At 39.9% G+C, this 16,262-nt stretch overlaps 2 protein-coding genes across 10 annotated transcripts; one reads left to right on the forward strand and one right to left on the reverse strand.

Annotated features, from left to right (window-relative positions):
* Positions 1-1,383: 1,383 nt before the first annotated feature.
* LOC100588561 (spindlin-2B) lies at positions 1,384-14,046 on the forward strand. 9 transcript variants are annotated; one of them, XM_012498737.2, is made up of 3 exons: positions 11,796-12,494; positions 13,102-13,328; positions 13,632-14,046. In XM_012498737.2, exons 2-3 carry the CDS (start codon positions 13,104-13,106, stop codon positions 13,878-13,880), a joined length of 474 nt encoding a protein of 157 aa, XP_012354191.1. In that variant the 5' UTR covers positions 11,796-12,494; positions 13,102-13,103; the 3' UTR covers positions 13,881-14,046. The 9 variants fall into 9 exon arrangements, with proteins under 9 accessions (XP_030663134.1, XP_012354191.1, XP_012354192.1 ...); XM_012498738.2 differs by having other exon boundaries at positions 11,796-12,439; XM_030807275.1 differs by lacking the exon at positions 11,796-12,494 and adding an exon at positions 12,507-12,651 and having other exon boundaries at positions 13,099-13,328.
* On the reverse strand, positions 6,260-12,348 carry LOC101176053. Its single transcript, XM_004092572.2, has 2 exons — positions 11,773-12,348; positions 6,260-6,842 (listed from the first exon to the last, which is right to left on the reverse strand). Exons 1-2 carry the CDS (start codon positions 12,340-12,342, stop codon positions 6,732-6,734), a joined length of 681 nt encoding a protein of 226 aa, XP_004092620.2. The 5' UTR covers positions 12,343-12,348; the 3' UTR covers positions 6,260-6,731.
* Positions 14,047-16,262: the final 2,216 nt, after the last annotated feature.

Consider the following 16,262-nt stretch of genomic DNA (forward strand, 5'->3'; position numbering starts at 1 on the left):
AGACAACCTAGGTAACAAGAGAAAATATTTGCAAAGTATTCAACTGACAGGAGATTAATAATAAAAATATGTAAGAAATTCCAACAACCCAATAGTAAAAAATCAAATAATCTGGTTTAAAAATGGGCAAAAGAGCTGAGTAGACATTTCTCAAACTAAGACGTACAAATGGACAACAGATATATAAAAAGTATTCTAAATCGCTAATCATCAGGTAATCGTATATCAAAATAGCAATGAGATATCATCTTACCCCAGTTAAAATGGCTATTATCAAAAAGACAGAAAATAAAAACTCTTGGTAAGGAAGTGAAGAAAGGGGTATCCTTGTACATTGCTGGTGGGGATATAAATTAGCATAGCCATTATGAAAAACAGTGTGGTACTTCCTCAAAAAACTAAAACTACAAATTCCACAAGATCCAGCAACCTCACTATTGGGTATATATCCAAAAGAAAGGAAATCAGCATATCAACGAGCTATCTGCACTCACATATTTATTCGCAGCACTGATCACAATAGACAAGATATGGAATCAACTTAACTGTCCATCAATAAATAAATGGATAAAAAATGTGATATATATATATATAAAATAAAATATTATTCCACCATAGATTAAGATTAACCTAACACCTATTTAACTTTTCAGATGTTAGCCAATATATTGTTTTTATTGTACACCCATTTGGTTTGTTGTCCTAAAACATGTAACTGAAAACATCTTACTTGATATAGCAATCTAATATTGTTGATCATTTTCAGAATTATAGGATACTGTGAAAAACTGTAACTCACAAAAAAACACACAAAAATTAAAAATGACTTCATTTTATGCGAAATAGATAAGGTTTGTTAAGTATTGTAATCACATTCAAAAATAACTCTTTAAGCTTAAAATAAGCCAATACTTCTTCAAAGCAAGGTCTCCAAATCTAAAATATGCCTACACAATGCTTTGGAGAAACACTTAATATATGTATTCGCGAGTGTGTATGCATATACAGAGAATTATATCTGCGAGTTATGTGATTGGATAGAGGTGTGTATTTGGAATTAAGAATCTATGGATAAGAATTTCTGGAACTGTACATAGAATTCATAGTTTTATATATGTGCATGTGCTTGGAGATATATACATATATAAACATTTGCATATGGTCGTAATGGATTCATGTCTCCATAAATGTATACACATGGTATTTCTATGTTAATTTGTATGTTTGCAAAGAATGTGAGAAATGTCTGAAAGATGGAAAACAGATGGAGCAAGAGAGCTGAGGGGAGGGGCTAGAGAGCTTGAAGGATCCAGTGAGCAGAGAAAGGAAGAGAGAAAAGGCCACCTACAGGTTCCACTGTTGTGAATTGTGGAAAGGGAAGGAGGAGCCCAGGAGGGGCCCCAGGAAAAGAAAGGCAGACCTGCTCTGTGTTTGGAATGGAAGACATCAGTACTAAGAGGAAACTAACACTGTAGTCTTGTGCAGAAAAAGGGCAGAGACTACAGCCACTGCAGCAGGGACTGGTGGCAGCCCAACGTGGCTGAGGGGCGGCCGCCTCCAACAGGGAGGAAGACGGCCAGCGAGCAAAGCGCTGGGGACACCGCTGCAGTGCTCTTTGCCTGTCTCGCCGCGCTCCTACACACGCTCCTCATCTATGGATCCTACCCTCCCCGCTCTTGCAAGCACTCACTCAGCCAGTCGCCTGTTGACCCTCCTTCGCCACAGGCTCACAGCAGAGGCAGCAGCGAGGTGTTCGATTTGGGCACGGAGGCCCGTGATCCCCAGCGGTGGACGCCAGGCAGGGCAAGGCCATTGGTGGGCGTCAGAATGGAGAGGGGGATGGGAAGGAATCCAGCAGGAGACATGGGGTGGAGGTGGGCGCCAGGCAAAGGTGGGGTGGGGGAGTGCGGTGGACAACAGGGAAAGGGCGTAGGAATAGGAGCCAGACAAGGATTTGAAGGGGATCCCCAGGAAGCAAGGGAGGTAGGTACCAGGGAAGTGGTTAGGATAGGCAGTGGGGGTTATGGACAGCAGCAGGGGCACTCAGGGCAGGAGGGTAGTGGGTACTGGTCAAGGCCGCTTTGCAGGGGATTGGGAGAGGATGCTAGTGGCAGTAAGTGGTAAGGGGAGGGCATTGCGCTCTGAGCTAGGAGGAGGTGACCCAGCAACTTCTGCAGAGTTCCTAACCCCAGACAGCTCTACTGCACCACCCCAGCCCTTCCCCACAGCCCACTGCGGAATTCAAAAGTTTTTCTTTCCTCTCAGAGATTACAGTACATTCCCTAATAACTCATTTCCTATATTTATTTTTGGTAAGTAATGATTGGTTCAAGCATATCTGTAACATTTTTGCTTTCTCTTTCAGATTGAAATTGTACCACATCTCAAGATAACTTTACAGTTATGTTACAGTTAATGGTTCAGAGGACTAAGAATGAAAAATCTTCTTTACTCTTTGCAAGTTTGTAACCATTTGAGAGAACAGCACCATAATGACACAATTGGAAGTCAAAATATCCCCTTTGTATTTAATAAAAGCTGAACTGGAGGACATGGTTAGATAGGGGGCTTCAAAGACTTCCTAATATTTCACCCAAACACAAGCACAACTGGATAACTATGGACATCTCTGGTACAGCCACAAAGCTTATCCTGTGTTTGAGAATGAATTTCTGTCCAAAAGAGATAGACCCAAGAGATAAATCAAACGGTTTTTCACATGTCCAACTCCTCTCACACTCACCAATTAGAAAAGTCTTTGAGAGATATGCAGCCAGGGGAATTAGGGTGCTATTTGGCAAATGCTATACACAGTACTTCATAGAAACAAAATGGGATTTTTTAATTTTATGCAGTTAATATGTTGTACAATATACCTGAGAATAATTTGCAATGTACTGTAGTTAGAGGTTAGATATTTTCAGTGTGGCTTTAATGTCCTTTTAAAAATCAATTTTGGAGGCATCTGAGATAAACTATGAGCTGCTGAGCTCACTTGTTTAAATAAGTAATAGCACATATTAAAGAGGGGCCTCACAAAGTGGGAGCATGATTCCACTGACTCCCCCAAAATCTTCTTGCCTCTGTCTTGAAGGAAGTAAATTATACCATTGATTGACCACAGGAGTGGCTAGGTAAAACCACTAGTTTAAAAGACACTAAACAGTGGGCACATGAAAACTCTTTCACTAAAAATCACTAAACTTTAAAATGTTGAATAAAATATGACAGACCTCCTTTTAAATGTATAGCTGAGCTTTAAATAGTGTGAGGGAAGTCCACAGGGACCAACAATTAAGAGAGAACTGCAAACAACAGTAGTAAGCACATAACCTGATGCTTTGGCAACATGGAAGGAGAGGGGTGCTGTCTCAGTTTAACTAAAGAGTTTTAAAAAGAAGACAAGGCCTTAAGTTCGATAAATTTGGCTGTTGGTAACTAAGATCTTCTCACCTGCCTTTCAACTCTCCATATAATAGCCCGAACTATCTTTTAAAAATGTAAACCAGATTATGCCACTCTCCTGCTTAGAATGCTCCAAAGGCTTCTTATTGCAGATGATATACAAAACAATCTTCATGCCTTATTCTGCATGTGCCAGATCATGCATTCTCAAACATATTGCCCCCAAAAGGGGGAAATATGATTGTTGGTGTGAGAGTTGGAAAGATATGAAGTTTTACAATGATTTGTGTCCTCCAAAGCTCAACTGTATTTAACAAAATCTTACACTTTAGAACCTAATCACTCTTGTTTTCTTGGATATCACAGAAGCATTGCCATTGAACTCATGGAAGATACATGAAATGTATGCAAGACCAGCACTACAAAATCATAGCAAATAGATGACTTTGATTGTAGGACTTTTCAATCTATTGCTCATTCTTGAAGTCATATGTCAAGAAGTGGCCTTTGTGTACCTACTGGCTGCCACTGACTGACTATGTTTGATCCTCGGTGTCTTGTGTGTGACTTGGGCTTTGAGAATTAAATAAAAATAGTTAATATTTAACTTTACAGAAGTTATTTAGCCCATCATTATTTCTGTCAAGTACTAAAAAGAAAAAATTATAATGTATTAATATCTAGCTGCTAGTTACAACTGATTTTGTCATATGAAAGAAAAGTGAAAAGTTAAATTCACAAAAATAACTTTGAAGAAATTAATTTAATGTTTTCCATTGTTTCACCTTTGCTAAAAAAAGTTGTGAATAATTTTTTAAATGTGATTACGTTACTATTATGTATTTATATAAATTGCCAATTTGCATACATACTTTGACTCATTATAATTTATGTAAGTAAATAAATTCCATTAAAAGTCACTTAGCAAATACAGTTATGCAGTTAAGTTAGATATTGCTAGCTTTCCAATTTTTAATTTAACTATTACCTTCAAATTTTATTCATACTTAATCCTGCATACAGGTTGATTATGTATAAAATACAGATATACATGCATTTATTCAAATCTCATGAGGGGACAATTAGGAAAAAGAAAAAAATCCTTATAAACTCATCTAGTGGGGAGGGGATAATAATGAAATAAGAATGAAGAAGCAGTGCACTATCTGATCTCACTCTTTTCTGATTCAAATATGGTCTCTGTTTTCACTATATATTACAGCCATACTAACATTTTTCTATACTCAAAGGCAACAAGTTTGTTTCCACTTCAAAGTCGTTATGCTAGAGTTATTTCTTACTCCCAGAGCTTTTCATAACTTTTCATAACTGGTTGCTTCTCATATTCAGGTCTTGACTCAAATATCACCTGTTCAGAGACTCTCTCCTTCTACCCCATAACCTTGGTTTTTCTTGCTCTGCAGTACTTATCACTATGTGAACTTCTCTTTCAGATTGTTTCTTTATTTTCTGTCTTACTCCACTAGAATATAAACTTTGAATGCAGGAATCTTGTCTATCTAATTCATTCTAGTACTGTACTGCCTAGGAAAGGGTCTGGAACATAGGAGACACTCTATAAATACTTGTTTAGTAAGTGAATTATTGCATGACAATTTTATATTTTCAAATAACTTATTATAAATCCCCTTTGCATTTGTTGGTCCTTTTTCCTGTATTGCCAGTTTTCTTTCCTATTGTTTTATTTTTTCACAAAACTTAGACATAGGTTTTGCTATATTCTCTACTAATTTTCTGTTTTTTCACTTCATCAGTCTCTGCATATTTTAGTTATTTCCTTTAAGTTTCCATGGCTATCTATAATGATAATTTCTAGCTAATTTTTAAGGGAAATAGTCATTACTATAAAATTGTCTTTGAATAGAGTGCTGGCTGTAACTGGCACATTTTAATATGTTGTGTCCTCATTGCTATCATTTCTCAAGTTCTCTGTTGTTAATTTTTTAAAATTTTCTTTTTGATTCAATAACTTCTTGGAAGATTGCTAAAAATTTATGAATACTGGGGGAAGGCCAGACAAAGCACATACATATTCTTAAATAAAAGATAGTCTTCTTTATCTGGAAAGGTTCTTTTATATCAGCACAGGTAACGTTAAGAAGGAAGAATGTGGCAACATTTAGAAAAGACAAAGATACCTACCTCGTCAGGAAAATAGGCACCGTCAACCCTCAAAATAGATGGAATGAGAAATGTCACAATTGGATTGCACTCGCTTGTTATCGCAGCATTGTTTGAAATCGCAAAAATAGCTGGGGGAAAATCTTGAATGTCTATCAATACCAGAACTGTTGAATACATTGTGTTTATGTATCATTTGAAATATTATACAATTATAAAGAAGATGTTTTAGAAATATATATAGATGTGTCGTTGCACACAAATGTAAAGAGTATGATCCCACTTATGTCAAAAAGTGAGAAGGACTTCCAAATTCCTATATTTACGTTTATATTTATATATTGTTGTAATAACATAGAAAATGGTTTGGAAGAATACATACCAGGGATTTAACATTGGCTAAGTGTGATTGAAGGTGGACTGTGAGAACACTGGGACATACTGAGAGGTGGCAAGGCAAAAAAGGAAATGAGATAGAGAAAGGTCTATTTCACTCATCATAGATCTTTCATTGTTATAAAGATCGCAGTAAACCATATTAATTTTTGGTAATTTTGAAAGATGGTCCTAACTAATATTAATGCATGAAATTTAAAAATAAGTGATTAGAATGTTATTTTTTATTCTCATAAGATTGAATATCAGGATCACCTCTTTAAGATACAGAAATCTAATGTATATGGAAAATAGATGTGAGGTGGAGAGACTGGAGTCCGGAAGCCTACCTCTTCCTATGAGGAAAATATAAGAGGCTCATCACTTTGTTGACAGCATTTATTTAGGGAGTTATTTGCTAATCCTGGTATATTTTTTCTTATAGTGCAAATTAGAATGGTGCCTTTTTACCTCATGCTTGTTTTTTAGATAGGTCCTTATTCCTTATCTGCAACTGAATACTGGATTTTTTAATTCTGGAAGTAATGTCCCATTTCCTGATATGGGAGCTGGTTGTATGAATGAGTGCCTGAGAATGTATTTCATATAACTTAAAAGTATAAAGGTATCGTCTAGGGATACTATATCATTTAAGTCTGGGAATGCTAAGCCATTTAAGATGCCTTCAACTGCAAGTAACAGAAAACCCAGACTCAAATTGCTTTAACTATAAAGAAATTTGTTACCTCATAACTTGGAGTCAGAAGTAGGACTCCAGGGATGGTATGATCAGCAGCTAAACGATAAGATCAAAGTGCACAGAGTATTCCTATTCTCTCTTCTTCCATCTTCATTACATAAGTATTGCCCTCAGGATGATTACAGATATTCCAAAGGTCATATAAAGATATAGCATCATCCTAAAAAAGAAAAGGGAACATTATTTCCTGTTGCTCTTTCTTAAGAGTAAAGAAATTTTTTTCAGAAGTCTTCCAGCAGACATACTATGATGCTTAATTGACCAGGATTAAATCACACGCCCAATGACAAATCAATCACTTTCAGGAAGAATGGCATCACCATGACTAGCTTAGACTATCCTTTTAAAGTGAGATGAATATTCAAAAGTCAGTCAGTGGCCATGACCACCTACATGTACAAAATGTGTCACTAGGACAGTCTCTCTCTTTTTGCATAGCCTGGCTCCATTCTCTTCTTTGGGGTGCCTTCATTCTCAGTCTATTGATGATAGTAAGATGAATACAGCAGTTTAATCCTCATATCCTTTCAGGTTCACTCTCCTCCAATAGAAACTGCCTCATGCCTAGCAGTTTGAGTCTCATTGGCTCTGACTAGGTTGAATGCTTATTCCTAAACTAATCATTGTAACAGTAATTCCATACTCTGAAAAGTCAGGCTTATGTTGTTCCCAAGAGGAAAATTGTGGCACTATTACCAGAAGAATGGTGATAAGATGTTAGGCTGCAGTATCAATTGATGTCTATTACAATTAAATATATTTTGCAGCTCAGCATCTATATAAACCTTTCCAGCCATACATACATGTCCAAAGATCTCTCTAATTTTTACTTTGGCCAACTACTGATAGAGTATGAATTGTTGTCTATTTGGAAAATATCTTTGCAAGAATAATTGCTACTTTAACTTTTTAGACAACAGATTAGTTAATGATTGTTTATAAACTTTAAATAAATTGAATAGAATAATGTGTGCCCCTTTGTTGTCTGGCTTCTTTTTTCAACATATTTGAGAGATTCATTTATGTTTTTGCATGTAGTTGTAGCTTGAACATTCTCACTACTGCATGATATTCCAATGTATGAATATACCACAACATATACAGTATACTGTTGATGGAAAAGTAGGTGTTTTTTAGTTTGAAGTCATTACAAATATTTGAACACATTTTTTTTCAAACCACTATTGAGGTATGATTTACATACACAAAGCTGTACCTATTTAATATATACAACCTAATGATGAACACATGTATTTTATAATAAAAAATAGAGTTTGAGATTTCAGTAATAGGACACTAAACAATTCAAAACAACTTTCCCTAAAATCTGAACAAATTAAGTAAATCTGAACAAATTAAGTAAATCTGAACAAATATAGTAAAAAAAAAAAATCCGCTCTCAATGGCATCTAAAAGCCAAGAAATACAAAATAATTACCTAGCTGAGATAGGAGGAGAACAGGTCCAAGAGGCAAACAGGGCATTTGGTGGATGTTTTTCTACCGGGAAAGTTTACCTATTCTAGAGAGAACCACTGAAAGACTAAGATGCTCAGCAGAACTTGTGACTGCTTGTTAAATCTATGAATACAGAATCTGGAGTCCAGAACCTTGGTAACCCTCCAACCCCTTAGTTTTTATTGAAATTCCAGGGTTGAAATCCCAGGAGTAACAGTTAACCATAGCTTTAAAAAAGCCCTCACTGAGCTTAATCCCTGGGACGCAAGGCTGGTTCAACATATGCAAATCAATAAATGTAATCCAGCATATAAACAGAAACAAAGACAAAAACCACATGATTATCTCGACAGATGCAGAAAAGGCCTTTGACAAAATTCAACAGCCCTTCGTGCTAAAAACGCTCAAAAAATTAGGTATTGATGGGATGTGTCTCAAAATAATAAGAGCTATTTATGACAAACCCACAGCCAATATCATACTGAATGGGCAAAAACAGGAAGCATTCCCGTTGAAAACTGGCACAAGACAGGGATGCCCTCTCTCACCACTCCTATTCAACATAGTGTTGGAAGTTCTGGCCAGGGCAATCAGGAAGGAGAAGGAAATAAAGGGTATTCAATTAGGAAAAGAGGAAGTCAAATTGTCCCTGTTTGCAGATGACATGATTGTACATCTAAAAAACCCCAGCCTCTCAGCCCAAAATCTCTTTAAGCTGATAAGCAACTTCAGCAAAGTCTCAGGATACAAAATCAATGTGCAAAAATCACAACCATTCTTATACACCAATAACAGACAAACAGAGAGCCAAATCATGAGTGAATTCCCATTCACAACTGCTTCAAAGAGAATAAAATACCTAGGAATCCAACTTACAAGAGATGTGAAGGGCCTCTTCAAGGAGAAGTACAAACCATTGCTCAGTGAAATAAAAGAGGATACAAACAAATGGAAGAACATTCCATGCTCATGGGTAGGAAGAATCAATATCGTGAAAATAGCCATACTGCCCAAGGTACTTTATAGATTCAATGCCTTCCCCATTAAGCTACCAATGACATTCTTCACAGAATTGGAAAAAACTGCTTTAAAGTTCATATGGAACCAAAAAAGAGCCCGCATTGCCAAGTCAATCCTAAGACAAAAGAACAAAGCTGGAGGCATCACACTACCTGACTTCAAACTATACTACAAGGCTACAGTGACCAAAACAGCATGGTACTGGTACCAAAACAGAGATACAGACCAATGGAACAGAACAGAGCCCTCAGAAATAACACCACACATCTACAACTACCTGATCTTTGACAAACCTGACAAAAACAAGCAATGGGAAAAGGATTCCCTATTTAATAAATGGTGCTGGGAAAACTGGCTAGCCATATGTAGAAAGCTGGAACTGGATCCCTTCCTTACACCTTATACAAAAATTAATTCAAGATGGATTAAAGACTTACATGTTAGACCTAAAACCTTAAAAACCCTAGAAGAAAACCTAGGCAATACCATTCAGGACATAGGCATGGGCAAGGACTTCATGTCTAAAACACCAAAAGCAATGGCAACAAAAGCCAAAATTGACAAATGGGATCTAATTAAACTAAAGAGCTTCTGCACAGCAAAAGAAACTACCATCAGAGTGAACAGGCAACCTACAGAATAGGAGAATATTTTTGCAATCTACTCACCTAACAAAGGGCTAATATCCAGAATCTACAATGAACTCAAACAAATTTACAAGAAAAAAACAAAAAACCCCATCAACAAGTGGGTGAAGGATATGAACAGACACTTCTCAAAAGAAGACATTTATGCAGCCAACAGACACATGTATAAATGCTCTTCATCACTGGCCATCAGAGAAATGCAAATCAAAACCACAATGAGATACCATCTCACACCAGTTAGAACGGTGATCATTAAAAAGTCAGGAAACAACGGGTGCTGGAGAGGATGTAGAGAAACAGGAACACTTTTACACTGTTGGTGGGATTGTAAACTAGTTCAACCATTGAGGAAGTCAGTGTGGTGATTCCTCAGGGATCTGGAATTAGAAATATCATTTGACCGAGCCATCCCATTACTGGGTATATACCCAAAGGATTATAAGTCATGCTGCTATAAAGACACATGCACACGTATGTTTATTGTGGCACTACTCACAATAGCAAAGACTTGGAACCAACCCAAATGTCCAACAATGATAGACTGGATTAAGAAAATGTGGCACCTATGCACCATGGAATACTATGCAGCCATAAAAAAGGATGAGTTCATGTCCTTTGTAGGGACATGGTTGAAGCTGGAAACCATCATTCTCAGCAAACTATCACAAGGGCAAAAAACCAAACACCACATGTTCTCACTCATAGGTGGGAATCGAACAATGAGAACACTTGGACACAAGAAGGGGAACATCACACACTGGAGCCTGTGGTGGGGTGGGGGTAGGGGAGAGGGATAGCATTAGGAGATACACCTAATGTAAATGAGGAGTTAATGGGTGCAGCACACCAACATGACACATGTACACATATGTAACAAACCTGCACATTGTGCACATGTACGCTAGAACTTAAAATATAATTTAAAAAAATAAAAATAAAAATAAAAAATAAAAAAGCCCTCACTGAAACTACATCATATCTGCAAATTGCTTCCCATAAAAATTGTGTAAACTCTCACTTGCATCAGCACTAGATATGAAGCTCTTTTTTCATGATCAATGACATTAAGTAATATTTTAATGTTCTTTCATACTTTGATTGTTGAATCAAGATTACTATTACTTCTATTTTTCCTTGTAGATGTTATTTTATTAAGTATAGTTGTTCTGTTAACATCTGACTCATCCCCTCATTCAAATACCATAAGTATCTGAATAAGAAAGATACCATTAAGAATTGTTTTGTTTACAGAGTTTTTGGTTGGTTCATTTGCTTTCTGTTCAATTTTATTTTTACCTTTTAATAAATCAAATACTGATATTGGTACAACATTAGTATACAACCTTTGTCAAAATATTTAAAGAATCATTTCAACATTCCTTAAAGAATACCCAATGCTTCTCCACTGATTTATAAAACTATAACTTTTATCTAATTATTTCTTATAAAGTTATTTTTTGCAAAGCTTTCTATTCTGATACATAGATCTGATTAGTGGTATTGTAGAAATATTATGTCAAATGTCCAGTGGTGGGAGAAAAGCGAAATTATAAATCACTTTAAAATTGAGTTTTATGGACCAAGCGCAAGATATGTAACAGGTGCTCAATAAATATTTGTTGAAGGAAAAAATCGATTAGAAAACATCTAATTTCCTGGAAAAATTAATAGACATGAATTGCAGATAAAAAACAAATCCCAGTTTTGCAAAAGTTTAGGAAAAAGGAAAAAAAAGCTATGAGCATTAATATTTTGCTGTGAGGCCCTCAAAAACGGGAGATGGCACTGCAGTTGATGATTTTCCTCGTAATATTAATTTCCTAAAATGTAGATAGTGTTCACATTGTACATGCAATTATCTTGCAATAAAGAAAAGGAAAAAAATCCCTCGAAAACAAAACAAAAAAGCCAGGAAATATCAGTCAGGAAAAATTACGTAGAGATTGGGTCAAAATGGCAGACTTACCATAGTGAATTTCTCTGTTCCAACTCCAAATCCTTTCAAAAAGAGGAAAGATATATTTACGTGTAAAGAATAAATCCATAAGGGCACGAGATCGGGCGGGGGCGGGGGAGGGCGCGGGGCGGTGGCAAGGCGAATTCCAAGAAGATGGAAAGCAGATAGGGCAGGCGGACTAAGAAGGTGGAGGTGGGAACCAAGTGGCCCTGAAACGGGTGAGGAAGGGGCCACGGGGTTCCGAGGACGACTGTGGCACCAACTACTCCGGATTTGGAAAGAGGCGGAGTCAGAGCCTATACCTCCGCCTGGGCTCCAGGCTGTGTGGTGGGCGTGGGAGCCTGGTGGAGAGGAGAGCGGGGTGTTTGACAGGAAGAGGAGGCCTCTCTCTGGGCAGGAAGCCGCGCTACGGAAAGAGGGAGGAGACTGCCGCGGCGACAGCAGGGACTGGTGGAATCCCGATGTGGCTGAGGGGCCGCCACCGCCAGCAGGGAGGCGGAGGGCTAGCCAGCTAAGCGGTGCGGACGCCGCTGCCGTCCTCTTTGCCTGCCTTGCCGCCCTCCTAGACACGCTTCTCATCTACGGATCCTACTCTCCCAGCTCTTGCAAGCATTCACTCGGCCGGTCGCCTGCTGACCCTCCTTCGCCACAGGCTGATAGCGGAGGCAGCAGCGAGGTGTCCGATTTGGGCACGTGAGGCCCGCGATCCGCGGCGGTGGACGCCAGGCAGGGCAAGGCCATTAGTGGGCGCCAGAATGGAGAGGGGGATGGGAAGGAATCCAGCAGGAGACATGGGGTGGAGGTGGGCGCCAGGCAAGGGTGGGGTGGTGGAGTGCGGTGAGCAACATGAAAAGGGGGTAGGAACGGGAGCCAGACAAGGATTTGAAGGTGAGCGCCGGGAAGCAAGGGCGGTGGGTACCACGGAAATGGTTAGGGTAGGCGGGGGTGTTGTGGACAGCAGCTGGGGGACGCTCAGGGAAGGAGGGCAGTGGGTGCCGGTCAAAGCCGCTTTGCAAGGGGATTGGGGGTGGACGCCAGTGGCAGCAAGGGGTTCCCGGAGGGCAGTGGGCTGTGAGCTAGGAGGAGGTGGCCCAGCCACTTCTGCAGAGTTCCTAACCCCAGACAGCTCTACTGCACCACTCCAGCCTTTCCCCATAGCCCAAAGGAACTTAAGAGGGAGAGCACTGCAGGCATGCAGCCAAGATTTCCAGCATTGCTTCCAGGCTCCTGGGGGAAACTTAGGCACTAGCGCAGAGTACATCCAGACATGGCTATAGGGAAAAGTTTGCCTTGTGGCACACTGGATGTGTCTCTCTATCCTCTCTCCTCCCCCAGCAGGCATGAAGACCCCCAACGCACAGGAAGCCGAAGGGCAACAAACCAGGGCAGCTGCAGGACGGGCCACTGGGTCTGCAAACATGACAAAGAAAAAAGTCTCCCAAAAGAAGCAGAGAGGCAGACCTTCATCCCAGCCCCGCAGGAACATCGTGGGTTGCAGAATTTCTCATGGATGGAAGGAAGGAGATGAGCCCATCACCCAGTGGAAAGGAACCGTTCTGGATCAGGTGCCTATAAATCCCTCTCTTTATCTGGTGAAATATGATGGAATTGACTGTGTCTATGGACTGGAACTTCACAGAGATGAAAGGGTTTTGTCTCTTAAAATTCTTTCTGACAGGGTGGCATCATCTCACGTTAGTGATGCCAACCTTGCAAATACCATAATTGGCAAAGCAGTGGAACACATGTTTGAGGGAGAGCATGGTTCTAAGGATGAATGGAGGGGGATGGTCTTAGCTCAAGCACCTATCATGAAAGCCTGGTTTTATATTACCTATGAGAAAGATCCTGTCTTGTACATGTACCAGCTTCTAGATGATTATAAGGAAGGTGACCTCCGCATCATGCCAGAATCCAGTGAGTCTCCTCCAACAGAGAGGGAGCCAGGAGGAGTTGTAGATGGCCTAATAGGTAAGCATGTGGAATATACCAAAGAAGATGGCTCCAAAAGGATCGGCATGGTCATTCACCAAGTGGAAGCCAAACCCTCTGTGTATTTCATCAAGTTTGATGATGATTTCCATATCTATGTCTATGATTTGGTGAAAAAGTCCTAACTGTTAGGGTAAAATTTGGCACATATGTGGAAACAAATGTATAATTTGTAGACATGCAAAAAATGTTGCCTTTCAGTGTATTGAAAGCTTATGGAATCGCTGATAACATCTTTGCCAGCATTAACTATTGTTTTGCTCTAAAAAATACAAACTTGTGTGTACATGACATGCTGTGTGTAAGCCCTTTGTCTTGTTGAAAAGATCGGGTGTGTTTGGTGAATGGGGCATGAAAGGAAGGAACAGCTGTCAGAGAGCTGTGGCTTAAAGGAAAATACACAGAATAAATCGAGTAGAGAGGAACATAAAGAAGCTTAGAAGAGGTCCAGAGTAAAGAGGAGAAGGATCAACCTGACAGGGTCTGCGGAGAGGATAAAGGATACTCAACGGAAGAGGCTTTGTGGGTTAGAGTGTTGGAGAGGTTAGAAGAAGCGGGCCACTGAGGAAGGAGGAGTTCAAAGAAGAAAGACTGACAGAGGGAGTGGGAATACAGGAACAGAGTTGTGGGGTGTGGGGCCCATGAGAGATCAGAAGGCCCAGGAAAATGTTGGACTTCTGGTAGTGTCCACATTGCTCTTCCTGGCTCTATGCACAAAGGAAGTGGCATGTGTCAAAGATGCCAGATACATTGGAGGTTCCCTAGAAGGGCATTCTGACAAGGATGACTCAGTAAGGTTAATCAGGAGCAAAATTTATACCCATAAGGCTTTTCCTGTTTCAGGGAGTTCAGGATGCTCCTGCCCAGCAGAACCCCAACCCTCAGCCTAGACACACTAACATGGTGCCCCACATGTGCTGGGCTGTGGGCTGCCTCCTCACATTTGTCCTGCACTAGATAAACAATCTTGGCAGAGGATGGGTTAGTGGGTCAGAACTTAAGAGATGTGCCATCTTGCATTTGGAAAGTACTTTATCCAGAAAAAAATGGAAACTTACTGAACTCAGGTACAGCAGTCTCATCACACCGGTTCTTTCTGCTGGAATGTTTGTTTTCTATCTAGAGATGAGGGGCATCAGAGGATTGAGCCTAGTGTTTCTCTCTAGGTTTTGGGGAGTGCCTGACTGTCCACGCTTCTTTCAGCAGCTGCCTGAAACCACAGGTGGTTCCGACCAATAATCCACTAAAAGAGGCCTGCTGTCACAAGAATCCACATTCTGGTTAGACCTTCCCCACAAAGCTGGGGTCTGCAGACCCCTCACAGGCACCTGTTGGCCAGTCTTGCCTACCCCAGCTCACAGAGACCTGTGATAGAATTATGGTCAGCTCTTTGTTTCCAGGTGAGGCAGATGCCATGGGGCAGTTGGGCTGGGAGTTGTGACTTGGCATAACTAACTCATTCAGCTGTATAATGTCACAAGGAAGCATCAAGGTTGGTGGGGAGAGGGAGCAGCAACCCACAAAAAGTCCCTCAAAACTATGGTGTCTGATGCAAAGATAGATCTGTGTCTTTCTCTTCCTCCCCTCCTTGCATTTCCCAAGTCTTTCTCCTATAGCCCATCTGAAAACCCTCTCACTGGTTTCTGCAACCACACCCTTCACTAAATTATACCTCTGACCCCAAGAAAGAGTGCTGGTGACTCCCTGCTGCCCAGGTTACCCTAACTCCATGCATAGTGGGAGATGCAAGGAGCTGCCAGGAGTTGAAAGAAGATGGCAAATAGAGTTTATTCTCTCCACCCAACATGGCCTGAGGCTGACTGCCTCAAGAATTACACAAGGCAAGCCTACCTCACCGTAGCAAGGATTAATTTTCTTGTATACATCACACAATTTCATCCAACAAAATCCAGCAAGCTGCCCAAGAACCAGTCTCAGTCAGCTGCCAGGTTTTTTTCATCTTTATGTTTTTATTGTTTTCTATTTTTAATTAGGTACTTTAGACATTTGAGAGATTTCACACAATGAAAATTTATGTTTCTGGCTTCTCCTAAAATTGAAACAGAACGACAACAACAACAAAAACATGAGGATTAGGGCCCTCATTCCAAAAAGGATACATGCAGCTGGGCCTTAGGTAGGTCTCAGTCCAGTTTAGACTCCGAATACCCTCTCCAGTTGGCCACACCCTCAGCTGGCCTGCTTCACTCTAATAAAATGCACAGTTGTTCCCTGGAAGCGTTTGCACTTGTAACTGGAGCTACACTCTGGAAAAACTGCCCCTTTGACTTGCTTTGATCCCATTTGCTTTTTAATTTACTTGTTTTATCTTTACCCCACAAATACTTACTTCAGGTGGGCTCTCTGCCAGGCACTCTTCTAGACACAGATACTGATGATGTAATAATGAATGAAAGAAGCAAACTAAAATTCTTATCCTCATGGAGCTTTCATTTCAGTGTGGGGGACAGACAGTAGCCAAAATAAATAAGCAATTATAATGTATT

Source organism: Nomascus leucogenys, chromosome X (assembly GCF_006542625.1).
Source record: "Nomascus leucogenys isolate Asia chromosome X, Asia_NLE_v1, whole genome shotgun sequence".
NCBI classification, from domain to species: Eukaryota; Metazoa; Chordata; class Mammalia; order Primates; family Hylobatidae; genus Nomascus; species Nomascus leucogenys.

Bases quoted from the DNA above. Each gene is read 5' to 3' on its own strand.
- LOC101176053 (XM_004092572.2), bottom strand. From the start codon at position 12,342: ATGAGAAGCGTGTCTAGGAGGGCGGCAAGGCAGGCAAAGAGGACGGCA. The intron at 6,843-11,772 runs GTAAGTCTGCCA...TTTCTTTTTTAG, and splicing joins GAACAGAGAAATTCACTATG to GATGATGCTATATCTTTATA.
- LOC100588561 (XM_004092396.3), top strand. From the start codon at position 12,519: ATGGAGAGGGGGATGGGAAGGAATCCAGCAGGAGACATGGGGTGGAGG. The intron at 12,652-13,098 runs GTGAGCGCCGGG...CTCCTCCCCCAG, and splicing joins AGCCAGACAAGGATTTGAAG to CAGGCATGAAGACCCCCAAC.